General features: G+C 37.5%; 1 protein-coding gene across 1 annotated transcript in view; it reads left to right on the forward strand.

Moving 5' to 3' along the window:
- Positions 1–12,886, forward strand: part of KLHL14 (kelch like family member 14) — a 98,426-nt gene extending 85,540 nt beyond the window's left edge. Inside the window, exons 5-8 of the mRNA XM_033435232.2 lie at positions 4,581–4,771; positions 4,853–5,011; positions 8,010–8,167; positions 10,694–12,886. Coding sequence (XP_033291123.1) covers positions 4,581–4,771; positions 4,853–5,011; positions 8,010–8,167; positions 10,694–10,834 — 649 coding nt within the window. The 3' untranslated portion in view covers positions 10,835–12,886. The remainder of the gene's footprint in view (positions 1–4,580; positions 4,772–4,852; positions 5,012–8,009; positions 8,168–10,693) is intronic.
- Positions 12,887–13,234: the final 348 nt, after the last annotated feature.

Below are 13,234 nucleotides of genomic sequence, written 5' to 3' on the forward strand. Positions count from 1 at the left end.
AGAGCTGGCTGGGCAAATTCCTAGGATTATCTTACCTAATCAGAGCTTCCAGAAGAATATAATAAAAGTGCAGAACACCCTCCCAGTTCAGCAGAGAAATGGGCACGTGACCTCCAGGCTCACTCAACCATAGGTCAACTCAAGAGTTGTATGCCTGCTGCCTATGAGGTTACTGACAGAAGTGATTAGACAAAAGTACAAAGATAAATGTAAAGCTCTGAGTTGTTTTGCTCTCAGATCTAGGATTTGATTCTTCAGTAAGAAGAGGGCAAAAATGAACACTTGGATCAATAAAAATGCTTTGGTGACTTTAATGTTGTTTTCAAAAAAAGTAGACATTTTAGGTATTATTCTTGTGGAGATATTACCCCCTAGCTAGTCTTGGAAACAGAAAAGAAAAAGAAGGGAGGGAGGGAGAGAAAAAGCCATTTGGAGAGCACCAGTAACAAAGCTTAAGTTTCACAGACTAGGTGAAAAGCTGGAAGCAAATACAACAAAGATGTTTCCAAATTTAAATACTATGTTTCTAGAAGCCTTACAAGAAACAATGGGAGACAATATTGTGTTTTAAAAAATCTGTTCTACCTGATGGTAGAAGTCAAAAGTTGAAACTGAGATACAATCTCAGTTTTCTGACCTAAGGGTCAGAAAGAACTTTTAAAGTTCTTTAAACACAGGTTTAAAGTATATTTGTAGAGGTCATTGGTAGTCTTTTTAAACTTATCTCAATTCATTGAATATCCTCTCTGGCATTGGGACAGGGGGTGGAGGGGTGGAGGAGGGAGAGAAGAACAATTTGTAATACAAATAGTGTAATTCCATTAAAAAATCTTCAATAATCTTGAGCTTCCTTTTTCCCCCCCGAAATAAAACAGCCTAATCAGGTATGCTCTTCATGTGGGTAGGTGGGGCAGGAAGCATTCCCAGGAGAGACCTGGTATGGTAAAATTTTAGCCTCGAGCAAATGTTCACTGTTGCTGATAGACCATTAACTATCCAGTGTTTCTATAATGCATTTCGTGAATTCTCACTTTGGGCATGCAAGGGAATAAGTCAGAGACTCAGAACCTTCGCTATTAAAATTTCTGCATAAAAATGCACTTTTAGTCAGGAAGTGAAACCTACTGATTTTTTTTCCCCCGTTCAGAACCTAACAGTGACACTGTGTGGATAAAGCTAGGAGTACACGGAGCATCAGATTAAGAACGCCTGGGCTAAAAATTGAGAGTTCCGACAGGCTCCCTCGGGTTAAGAGAGGAAGGAAGGAACCAGAACAGAAAGAGTCAGAAAACTGAACTTTAGACAAGATAAAAGGAGTTCACACTGCCAAAAGAAGATCTTTCTCTTATTCTCCACTATCTAAACTTCATTAAATAGAGGATTTTCATACTTGTCATGACTAACATTTTTCTCTTCTAAACCGGAATATAGTACATAATACATAGAAGAACTCAGAATATAGTATGTTACCCACATGGTCCAAACTATGGGATTGGCCCACTAAAGATAGCCTATTAGTAAAATTAGTAAATTAATTATTTCAGACGCTCCAAAACCTGTCATAGAATCATACGGAAGAGGGATACTGACCTACCCTAGTGTCAATGATGCAAAGAAATATCTGTGTTACTTTAGTACAGATTTTTGTAGACATGAGTCGGTCTTTTCAATCAAATATTTTAACTTGAGAAGGTAAAAGCGCTAGTAAAATAACCTTGACCTATCATATTCAATAAGAGAGCAATTGAAATCTGGTTAGAGAAATGGAAGGAACCAGTGGTCCATCTGTGTGCACTTAATTTTGCTATTGTTATTAAACCTAATTTTATATTTAGATGAGTTTTTACTTCTTTACACCAGGAAATCCCAAATTTTTTAGGTTGTTAATCCCCTTGATAATATGATTAAAAACTTCCCCCCAAAATCTTTCTCCAAACATATTCCAAAAATGCACATATATACATATATATATATATATATAAAATATATGACATTTTATTAAAAAATTCTTTTTACAATTTCAGAGCTTCATATATCCCTCAGAAGACATGGGCCCGGGATAACAACAACCCTTATTTAATGAAATCTATCTCACTTGCTCTTTATGCTCCTTCCTAATTTTATCCTTCTCTCATTTTCCTTTCATCATCTTTCTGTGTTTTGCACAGCACCTATTTCTTTCAAAACCATCAAGAAAATATAGGAAAAAAAAACATAGCCAAAATATTACTCTCAAGCTACCAATGATGCTAACAATTCTAGGACTATCCAGAAAAACTGAACCTTACGATCTAGCGATCCCACTTCCGCATATACTGTATCCAAAGGAACCAACATCAGTAACTTGAAGAGATATCGGCACTCCCATGTTCATTGCAGCATTATTCACAAGAGCCAAGATATGGAAACAACCCAAGTGTCTGCTGACAGATAAACAGATAAAGAAAATGTGGTGAATATATAGAATGGAATATTATTCTGCCATAGAAAAGAAGGAAATCCTGCCATTGGCATGACAAACATGGATGAAACTGAAGGTGATCGTGCTAAGTGAAATGCCAGACTGAGAAAGACAAACACTGTATGATATCACTTATACGTGGAATCTTATTTTAAAAGTCAGACTTAAAGAAACAGACTAGAATGGTGGTTGCCAGGGGATAAGGGTGGGGAAAATGGGGAGAGATTGGTCAAAGGGTACAAACTTTCAATTATAAGTAAATTCTGAGGATCTAATGTACAGCATGGTAACTACAGTTAATAATACTGTATTGTTACTTGAAATTTGCTGAGAGAGTAGATCTTAAGTGTTCTCACAAGAAAAAAAGTTACTACATGAGCTGGTGGATGTGTTCATTAATTTGATTGTGAAAATCATTTTACAGTGAATGCACAAATCAAATCATTACCTTGTACCCTTTACGTGTATTACAGTTTTGTCAATTATGCCTCAGGAAAGCTGGAAAAAATAAAATAAAACTGCATAGATCACCGTCCATAACTTATGCCATACATTTATGGTATAAATTATATAAAAACACTGAAGAATTTAGTCATCACTTAAAATACTATTCGGAAAAGTTTATATGCAAGCATCTTGATAGCTGATTTTTAAAACCTTTTTATCCAAATAATATCAACCGATAGCTCCTGAGTATGAACAAAACGTTGGACACTATGACAAACACTTTACGCATGTGTTCACAAATAACCCCATGAGGAAGGTACCGTCATAATCTCTATGTTACAGATGAGTTATCTGAGGCTGAGGGGGTTAAGTAACATGTCAAAGCCCACACACCCAATAAGTCGTACAACCAGGCAGTCTGATTCCAGAGAACAAACTGTTCATCAAGATGCTATATACTGCTTCCCAGAGGTTTTGACACTTAGGAAACACAACTTGGAAAATCTCCAAACAATATAGGTTTACCTGATTTAAAACCTCTAGGGCTCCTCATTTTGCTGTTGACATGGCCCAAGAGTCTTGGCATCAATTTTTATAAAGACCATTAAGTCAATAAACATAAATTATGTTCTCTGAGGGGCTTGGCACTTAACGATTGTACTTTTTCAGTATTGAACCATATGTTATCCTTATGAAGTATATTATTCCAGTAGCATGGATGAGAAAAAAAGAAGCAAAAGGTCAAGGACTTGCTTAAGATTTCAACCTAGTCATTCTAACTCCAAATCTTTGAGTCCTCTTCCAACCTCTTTTCTCCCTCAGCTCTCATATATTATTAGTAACTAAGCCTTACATCCTCCTTTAAAATATCTTGCATCACCTCTTTTCATGTCTTCTACTAAAATTCTAATTCAGGTCCTCAATCTCTTACTCCTAGATTATATTCTCCCTCAGAACTGGCCTCTCTGTCTCCAGTCCTTTCAACACAGCATGCATGTCTTTTGCCTTTGATGGCAGGTGGGATAACTTAATAAATAGTCTCTCTTGCAAAGAGACTTTAAAATATCCTTAGAGGTTCGTGAGAATCAACACCAAAAGCTACATAGATGAAGTTCCTAATATGGGTTATATAAGAGCAAGATTTCAACACTATATTCAGTTGAAAAAGTTTCTCTATTTGCAGTCATACTGGGAGGAAAAAAGAAAAAATGATAATTGAAGAAAAATTTTGATGATGTAGTTCTCTTATAAATTGGGAACAATGACCCTTGAAGGACCATAAAGAAAGTGAATGTCAAGATAATTTATTATTGTTGCATTATCTACCTCATTTTTCACTTTGTCTTACTGAGCTGTGATATCCTTACAAGGTACCAAATATCCCAAACATTAGTGAACACTTTAACAGTGTATAAAAAGCAAGATAAAAGAGCTGAAACAAAGAGTTCGTGAATTTCTCCTCTCCTGTGACTTTAGTATCCATAATCTTAACCAGCATGGGCACTGCAGATGGTTGCTGTACAAGGTCTCAGATTTAGAAGGGAGCTATACGTGTAATTTCCAAAGGTCTGCACCCCTTTCTGAAGCAGGCTGTCCTCGCTTCCCGTGACTGACTGGGCTCCTTTTGTGATTTACATTGGGTTGTTTTGTTTTTTGGTTTTTTTCATTGTAGAAGAGCCAGTTTCTATGCATGTCGGTTGGACAAACATTTATACGTTATTGGTGGACGGAATGAAACTGGCTACTTGTCCAGCGTGGAGTGCTATAACCTAGAAACAAATGAATGGCGTTATGTGTCCCCCTTGCCACAGCCTCTGGCAGCTCATGCAGGAGCAGTGCACAATGGGAAAATATACATTTCAGGCAAGTCATTCATCCACTTTGTGTTACAAAGTTCAGTTCCAAGGCATTTTCTTGACTTGTGTGTCTATGCCTAATTCACAGGGGGTGTGCACAATGGAGAATATGTCCCATGGCTATATTGCTATGACCCCGTCATGGACGTCTGGGCTCGAAAACAAGATATGAACACAAAACGCGCCATCCACACTTTGGCTGTAATGAATGATCGCTTGTATGCAATTGGAGGAAATCATTTGAAAGGTCTTTTTTTTTTAATCACAATAACATTTGCATCTCATGTTTCTTGCTAAGGGGGTTTCTCGTTAGATAATCATAGTTTACCAAGTAAAAAGGTTGACCAAATGAAATCTACTCTTTGCAAATTAGCAGTACCCTTGGGCAAGCACTTATTTTGGCTCTCCTGCAGATAGGATTATTTTGAAGTTACCACATACATTAAAGAAATGAATAATGATGTCTACAGAAAATTTAAAAAACTAGAGCATTAATAACTGAAAAGCACAATTTTTTGTAACAATGAATTCAGTAAAATAAATTATTCCTTATCACCAAAATTATAGTAATGGATTTTTTCCAGAAAACTGTTTTTGTAATAATCATAAAGAACTTTAGTCAGAGAAGCACAAAGAAGCATGTATGTGATTTTTCTTAAAGAAAACAGTAGAATTTCATGTCTAAATTTAGAATTATTTCTTTGAAGAGTTGAATATCAAGCCATCTATGATTCTCAATTCTTTCCATTTGCTTTTTTAATCAGTAACATTTAAAGCAGAGTCTTTTTAGAGCCATATTTTGGCTTGTTTCCCTCCTCGTGTATGTATGTGACTGCAACTTTTTTGTAGTTTGTGTGCATGTGTGTAACACTGATTGACAGGAAAGCGGAGAGACCTGTGATACTGAGAACATCATTGAACTGCTTTGAGCTTCCGTTTTCTCATCTGAAAATGAAGAAGGTGGTCAAGTTGTTCTCTAAAATCTCTTCCAGCTCTGACTGTCCATGATCTTTGAAATTGAACAAAGTGAGAAACAGGCCATCTGGGTATGGCACATAAGGCGATTCCGTGCATTTATTTTCCAATCATATACCCATCTTAAACCATGAGTTAGATATAGACATTTTTTCTCTTTTTCATAATACATATTTACCCCTAACTGTAATAAATACTGGACAAGTATAATTTTTAAATAAGTATTTCCAAGTTCCTATTCAATCAGAAATGACAATATTCTGGTCTAGATCTGCTTCTCACCTTAGAGGTCTCCTCAGTGGAAGGGAATTTATCTTTACTGTTTCAGACGCTTCCCATTTCATTCTTTTTTGCTTTCACTGGTGCTCTTTCATTTCAATCCATACTCCATTCATTCCTTTACATCAACGTATTTTATATTAACTTTGTAGCTTTCTGCATTAAAATATGACTTCTACTAACTTCTTTTGCACAAGAATGCCTCATATTTTAGGAACTTTTAGTATTTAAGGTTATACTTGGACAGAAAAGACTTAGGTAATGACAACCTAAATGAAAAATAGCACATGCACATCAGAATTAGGTTAGCTCAGGAAAACATTGTGAAAGGGGGAAAGAGTATGGATTTTGCATCTAAGCCTGGGTCTGAATCCCGGTTATGTACTTAGAGTTGTGTGATCTTACTGTAGACATTTACCTCGTGTCTGTAAAAAAGGGGTAATTATCCTTTCCTTGGTAATTGTGAGGGTTATAGTCAACGTATGTACTCGGTACAGAGAAGGCACACATATCCTCATAGATGCCACTAGGGAAACTTGCCCAAATCCCCATTTCATATAAATGCTTCAACAATTATCATCAAACTCTTAATGTTAAAGGAAAGGATTACATCACAGGGTCGCAGTAAGCACATTGCTGTGTTGCTCCCTTATGTGATTTATTTTATGTAAAAAGTTAGTGGCCTGCGCATAGCACAGGGAGATCAGCTCGGTGCTTTGTGACCGCCTGGAGGGGTGGGATAGGGAGGGTGGGAGGGAGGGAGACGCAAGAGGGAAGTGATATGGGAACATATGTATATGTATAACTGATTCATTTTGTTGTAAAGCACAAGCTAGCACACCATTGTAAAGCAATTATACTCCAATAAAGATGTTAAAAAAAAAAAAAAAGTTAGTGGCCTGAAATAGTCTGTCCACCACTTCAAGAGTGAACATTTTTCTGATTTGTGGTCTATCTCTTTAATTACTTTGAAGAGGCCGGTATGTTGACTAATTTACCATATGTGTTGTGATTGTCAGCTAGCCAACATCCATAGCATGTGTTTAACCATTAAAAAAAAAAAAAGTCCTTAAGGGTTTGGTCTGCTCGGTGACCCTGAAGCGCCCATTAAGGATTTTTCACTCCCTAAATGAAAGGCAGGGCTTCAGTGGAGTCTGGGGAAATGAGTTGTTCTCTGCAACCTAGTTACTGCTCCAGCCACTGAGAAATTTTATCAAAAGTGGGAAGAGTCTTTCAGAGGACGATAGCCCCCTACTCTAAACCTGGATCCTTAGTAGATACTGGAAACCATTCACATCATCGCAGCTGTTTATACATATAGTCAGACTGTAAAAAAAAGAAAAAAAGTAAAAGATTTTGAGAGAACTGAATATTCACTTAAGAAAAGCAATAAAGTTTAGTCTGTAAAAGTGTGACCTTTGAAGCCTGTTCACCCGGATTCAAATCTCAGCCTATCTAATGGCCGTATGACTAACTCAGGTCATTAACTCCCTCTGTTCCTCAGTTTCTCCTCTATAAAATGAATATAATGGTATCTATAGGATGCTTGAGGGGGTTAAATGAGCTCCTTTATACAAAGCACTTAGAAAACAACCAGCTTATTGTAAGCAGTCTATAAAATGCTTGCTTTAGCTATTACTATTTTAAATCTTTTTAAATAAGGTTTAAATAAACCTTTATTGATACTCCAAGGTAAATCAGCTTCTACCAATGACATCTAGCCAGGCATTTTTGCTTTGAAGAAATCCAAAGCATCCAGGGTTGGAGTGTCGGTGTGGCGAGGTGGAGTGGCGGGGGGGGGAGGGTTGTCTGTTTGTTTCTTAGGTCTTTCCGACATGTCTCCCAATTTCACCAGTCAGCTTATACATGTGTCTTCAAAGACACAATTATCTACTTCTTGGCCCTAGTCCTTTTGCAAAAAGAAGCCCTAGCCTTAAATTGGGACCCTGAGAGTTTATTCTTTGGTGATTCCATTTTGCTATGTCACTTAGGTTTCTCCCACCTCGATGTAATGCTCGTGGAATGCTATGACCCAAAAGGTGACCAGTGGAATATTCTCCAGACTCCCATTTTGGAGGGTCGCAGTGGTCCTGGCTGTGCAGTGCTAGATGACAGCATTTACCTTGTGGGAGGCTACAGCTGGAGTATGGTAAGTGTCCACATTTATCTCCTCCTCCTTTTTATTTGTGCTTCCTTTTTGTTTCTCTCCAAATGTGTTACCACCCACACAAGTACCTTTTAAGAGTAACATGTTTATACGCACGCAGTAAATTGCTTTAAGCTGTAAAATAAACTCAGTGCGGTCGCTGTAGAGCTGTCTTGCTATCTGGTCAATTGTATCCAGTAGCTCGCTGCTTCCCTCCCACCCCCATGCTCTCCAACTAAAAGTCGGACTGAAGTGGTTTTTACAAACGTTCTATTAAAACTGTTTGACTGGGAGAGTGAAAAGTTTCTGACCAGCTAAGCATAAAAAATGGAAATTAATTGTTCAGTTACCCACAAATTCTATTTAGGATTATGTAATTTGCCATTGCTTTCCACTTTCCCCTCACTTTATGATGAAAATTTCTAAACATACACAAAAACTGAGGGTTCAATGGGCCCTTGTTAACGCACCATCCAACTTTGACATCCATCAGTGCTTTGCAGTACTTACTTCATCTACCCTCCCTTTGAAAAATTTTGGTTGAAGCAATTTGAAGCAAATTCTAGACATGTTATTTCACCCTAAGTGCTTCAGTATTCCTCTAAAAAAAAAATCACTTGTTTATGTAAACACACTATCATTATCACACTCAGTAAAATTAACAATAATTCCTTTATATGCAATCCATTTTCAAGTTTATCCCATTGACTTGAATAAAAATGTATTTTTCAAAGTGATATGTTCAAATCAGGATCCAAGAAGTCTCACTTGGGGGCTTCCCTGGTGGTGCAGTGGTTGAGAGTCCGCCTGCCGATGCAGGGGACACGGGTTTGTGCCCCGGTCCGGGAAGATCCCACGTGCCGCGGAGCAGCTGGGCCCGTGAGCTGTGGCCGCTGGGCCTGTGCGTCCGGAGCCTGTGCTCCGCAACGGGAGAGGCCACAACAGTGAGGGGCCCGCGTACCGCAAAAAAAAAAAAAAAAAAAAAAAGTCTCACTTGTATTTGGTTATTATATCTCATACATCTCTTACAATCTGGAGGATTGCTCCTGCCCCTCTTCCTGTCCCATGCCATTGTCTTGTTAAAAAGCCAGGTCAGTTATCTTATAGAATATCTGATACTCTCGAATTGCCTAATGATTTCCTATGTTGTCATTTAAAAATAGTCCTCTGTCTCCCTATTTCCTATAGACTGGAAGCTAGAGATAAGGGCTTAAGTTCAGCTTTTCTCTGTTTTTTAAATTTTTTTTGTTATTTATGTACCATTTATTTATTTATCTATTTATTTATTTGTCTATTTATTTTAGCGAGAACACGTAAGGAGGTGGCTGTGTAATTCAAATAACATCACATCAGAAGACACATAGGGTCTAATGGTCTACACAGTCACTTTTTAAATGATGACCATTCCTATATTTTCCTATTTATGTGTGTTGGTTTTATAAGATTAATTTGGGATTTTAATAATATTAATTAGTTTTATTTCTTTTGCATCCAACAAGATTGTTATATAAAGTTTGGAGGAGCTTTAAAAAGCTATTAGTTATTTGGAAGTGAATGTGTATTGACATATATCACTAGGTATTGGTACATGTGCTCTTTCACTAGTGGAAGTTGATAGCTGCAAGAGTATGTATGTTTAGAACCAGACACCAGGAATACACTTTCAGAAAACCATTATGTTGGTTGGGATTTTTGTTTGTTTCTTGCCTATGGTAAAAACAAAGCTGCTTTGGTTTAGGAAGAGAAATATTATACAAGCACTAGCCTCAGAGGTTGACAAAGGAAACAAGATTAAAGACATTTTTTATTTCTCGTGTGGCCTTTTCAAAATAAGTAAGTCAATGTGTGAAGAAGTTGGCACGTCTTCATTTCCAGTTTATTTTAAACTGGTTTTGAACCCCATCTCTGATTCTCTATAGTAGTAAGATAAAAATGGAAAAGTGAGGTGACAATCTAAAATCCAATTTACTTCTTTTATTTGAATATTTAAGATAGGGCTTCCCTGGTGGCGCAGTGGTTGAGAGTCCGTCTGCCGATGCAGGGGACACGGGTTCGTGCCCCGGTCCAGGAAGATCCCACATGCCGTGGATCGGCTGGGCCCGTGAGTCATGGCTGCTGGGCCTGCGCATCCTGAGCCTGTGCTCCTCAACGGGAAAGGCCACAACAATTAGAGGCCCGCGTACCGCAAAAAAAAAAACAAAACAGAATATAAAAGATAAATTTTTTTTAAAACTTAAACCAGAGGGATAATTTCCAACTTGAGGTAAGTTATCATAAGGGATTTATAAATCATCTAGGGTGTTGTAGGTGCTTGACTTTTATTATTAGCCACACACCCATACAAAAACCCAGATTTTGAAATCTTGCCAATCCCAAATTTTTCCTTAGAGTACAATGGTTTAAGATCCATTGCTTTCATTTGGAATTTTTTTAGCAAGAGCAGAGAAAAAATATTGTCTTCTTAATGTAAATGTGATAAATAAGCTTGCTGTGGTAATTCTCTAAAGGCTGTCTTCTCTGCCATTCCAGGGAGCCTACAAGTCATCTACAATATGCTATTGTCCAGAAAAAGGCAGCTGGACAGAACTTGAAGGAGACGTAGCAGAACCACTGGCAGGCCCAGCCTGTGCAACGGTTATCCTGCCTGCCTGTGTACCTTACAACAAATAACACCAGGAAACCCTGGAATGAACAGTATCGCATTCTAGGAAGCAATGACAGGTGACATCCCTGTTATAATAGGAACAATACATCCTAATGGTACAACTGCCGAAACTCCATTCTTGGTTTCTGATGATTTACAAGAAGCTACAAAAGAAGAAGACCTGTCCTTGAACAGGTACTCTGTCTGTAACTCGGATTACACCGAACTTCCTGTGGTGATAGACTCTTCCGTTTCAGACTGGTTTTAACTTGTCCCAGCTTTATAAAAACTCCTCACATGGATCTCAACTTTCAAAAGGAGAAAGATAAAATACAGGAGCGTGCCCCCCAGAGAGACCTAAGATCAGTATTGTGCATTGTAGTCTACCTGCATGTGATCTATGTTGAAGTTTTGGGGATATTGTGTTCATGAATGATGCAAAATTTGACCCACCAAAATACTCACACTGCATTACAGAAATTGCCACTCAATTCTGTATTCCTAACCTGTGGCGACTTCACAGATTCTGTAGGCAACACAGTTATAGAAAATCATAAAAGATTAAAGAGGAACATTTTTGTTTCCATATAACTTCATTTCATATACCTTTTGCCCCTTACAGCACCTCGTGGGAATGTAGAAGAGAAAGATATTGGCTCTTGTAGCAATTGCTTTCTGCCCTGTAGGTTCCAGGCTAGCCAGAGTCATAATTTCTGTGTCCTCAGTTTTATCCGAAAGATTAAGACAAAATACGGTGTGTCACCATTCAGTTTATAGAGGCTCACTCTTTCTCATTTGGAGCAGCATATTAAGTCATGAATACACCTGGTCTTTGCTTCGAAAATATAGGACTGACAAAGACAGTCATGCAATATTGAATATTCTGTAAATAGCGCATCTGGCCCAAACTTAACCCCTAATGAAAACTGAGAGATTGCTTTCGGAAATTCAGGGACGAAAAGACGGATTTCTCTTAAGAACTGTCCCCTTTTCTCTCTGTCCCTAAAACACACAACTTGAAGAGCCTCAGGAGCAAACCGTAGCTCCTAACAAAATACCTCCCCCTCTTCCTCACCTTCGGCTCTAAAAAAAACTCTAGATGTGGCTCTAGAAAAGCCCATGACGGACCCTCCTTCTTTCCCGCAACTCATCACATTTCTTTGTTATCACCAGAGACGCCTGGGCTCAGTTAAGCGAGCAATAGCTAGCTGTCTTGAGAAGCATAAGGAATTTAAGAGCAGAAGGTCAGGAGAGCATGAGACAGTGTCCATGCGGCCCATCAAAAGAGAAAAACTAGCAGGAACACGGATTTGCTTTTCAAGCTCTTCAGAGCTGGCACAACAATAGTTAGGAATAAATCAAAGCCTAAAATATTTTGTGAATCACCCAGAGATGTTGTTGAATCCCTCAACAAGTGTGTCTTTCAAAAACAACCTCACAGGGAAGCCACAGGTTAAAAATGTCTTGGTGATAAGTTTTCACCGTGGAGCATGTCCAGATGGATGGGTGTACTAGAATCCAATGCCGTTTCTACAGTAAAGTGCAATCTTTGTTGTTTTTGTATTTATTTGTATGTTCAGATCCAAAGGATCCGTTGTAAAAATATATATATAAATATATATATATCCAGTGCAATCAACTTTCATTTCTTTTTTCCTTGATCGCATATGAGTATATAGCAAAAAAGAAAAGTTACAGTACTTTGTGAGAAAATCCCATCTGACGTCATGAGGAATACAAGGTCTCCTTCAAAACCTTTTATCGTCAACGGTCCCCATTTCTTCTGAAAGTCACCATTTATACAAGGGTATTTGCTTTCCTTGGACTTGGTCATTTAATTTTTATTTCTAGCCAAAATAAATAAAAGCATTTATGAGAACTATAAGTAAAGCTTTCTGTATTTCAGAAAGGCACAAACTATTAGAAAGTGAAAAGTGAATAAATAAGTCACAGAGAATGTAAATTTTGTACAGTATTAGAATGTGTAAATGAAGCTTGCTTGGAAGGGGAAAACTTTAAATAAAAACTTTATGTACTAATTCAACTGTCTCTCCTATTCTGACTTATAAAGCATGTTTGTAAATCTACACATTAACTTGTTTGAAGGTTTGTAATAGGTAAATGCATAAATATTTTTATTCTGCAGATATACTTTACACGTTTATTTAGCTTCCTGGCAGTATGTAGTATGTATGTAGTACGAACAATGTTAAAAATTATGGAATGTTTCAGAGAAAAGTGTTGTGAGTTAAAAATCGTGAATTGAATCTGGTTTTTCCACTGTAAGAGTGTTGCAATAAGGCATACTTAAGATCTGATAACCAAGTATTTATAGAAATTGTTAGAAGCACCATATGCATTAAACAATACTTGCACCCTTAGGATAAATGAATCACATATTTAATTAGGTCAATTATCTAAAAATA

The sequence above is a fragment of the Orcinus orca genome, chromosome 15 (genome assembly GCF_937001465.1).
Source record: "Orcinus orca chromosome 15, mOrcOrc1.1, whole genome shotgun sequence".
NCBI classification, from domain to species: domain Eukaryota; kingdom Metazoa; phylum Chordata; class Mammalia; order Artiodactyla; family Delphinidae; genus Orcinus; species Orcinus orca.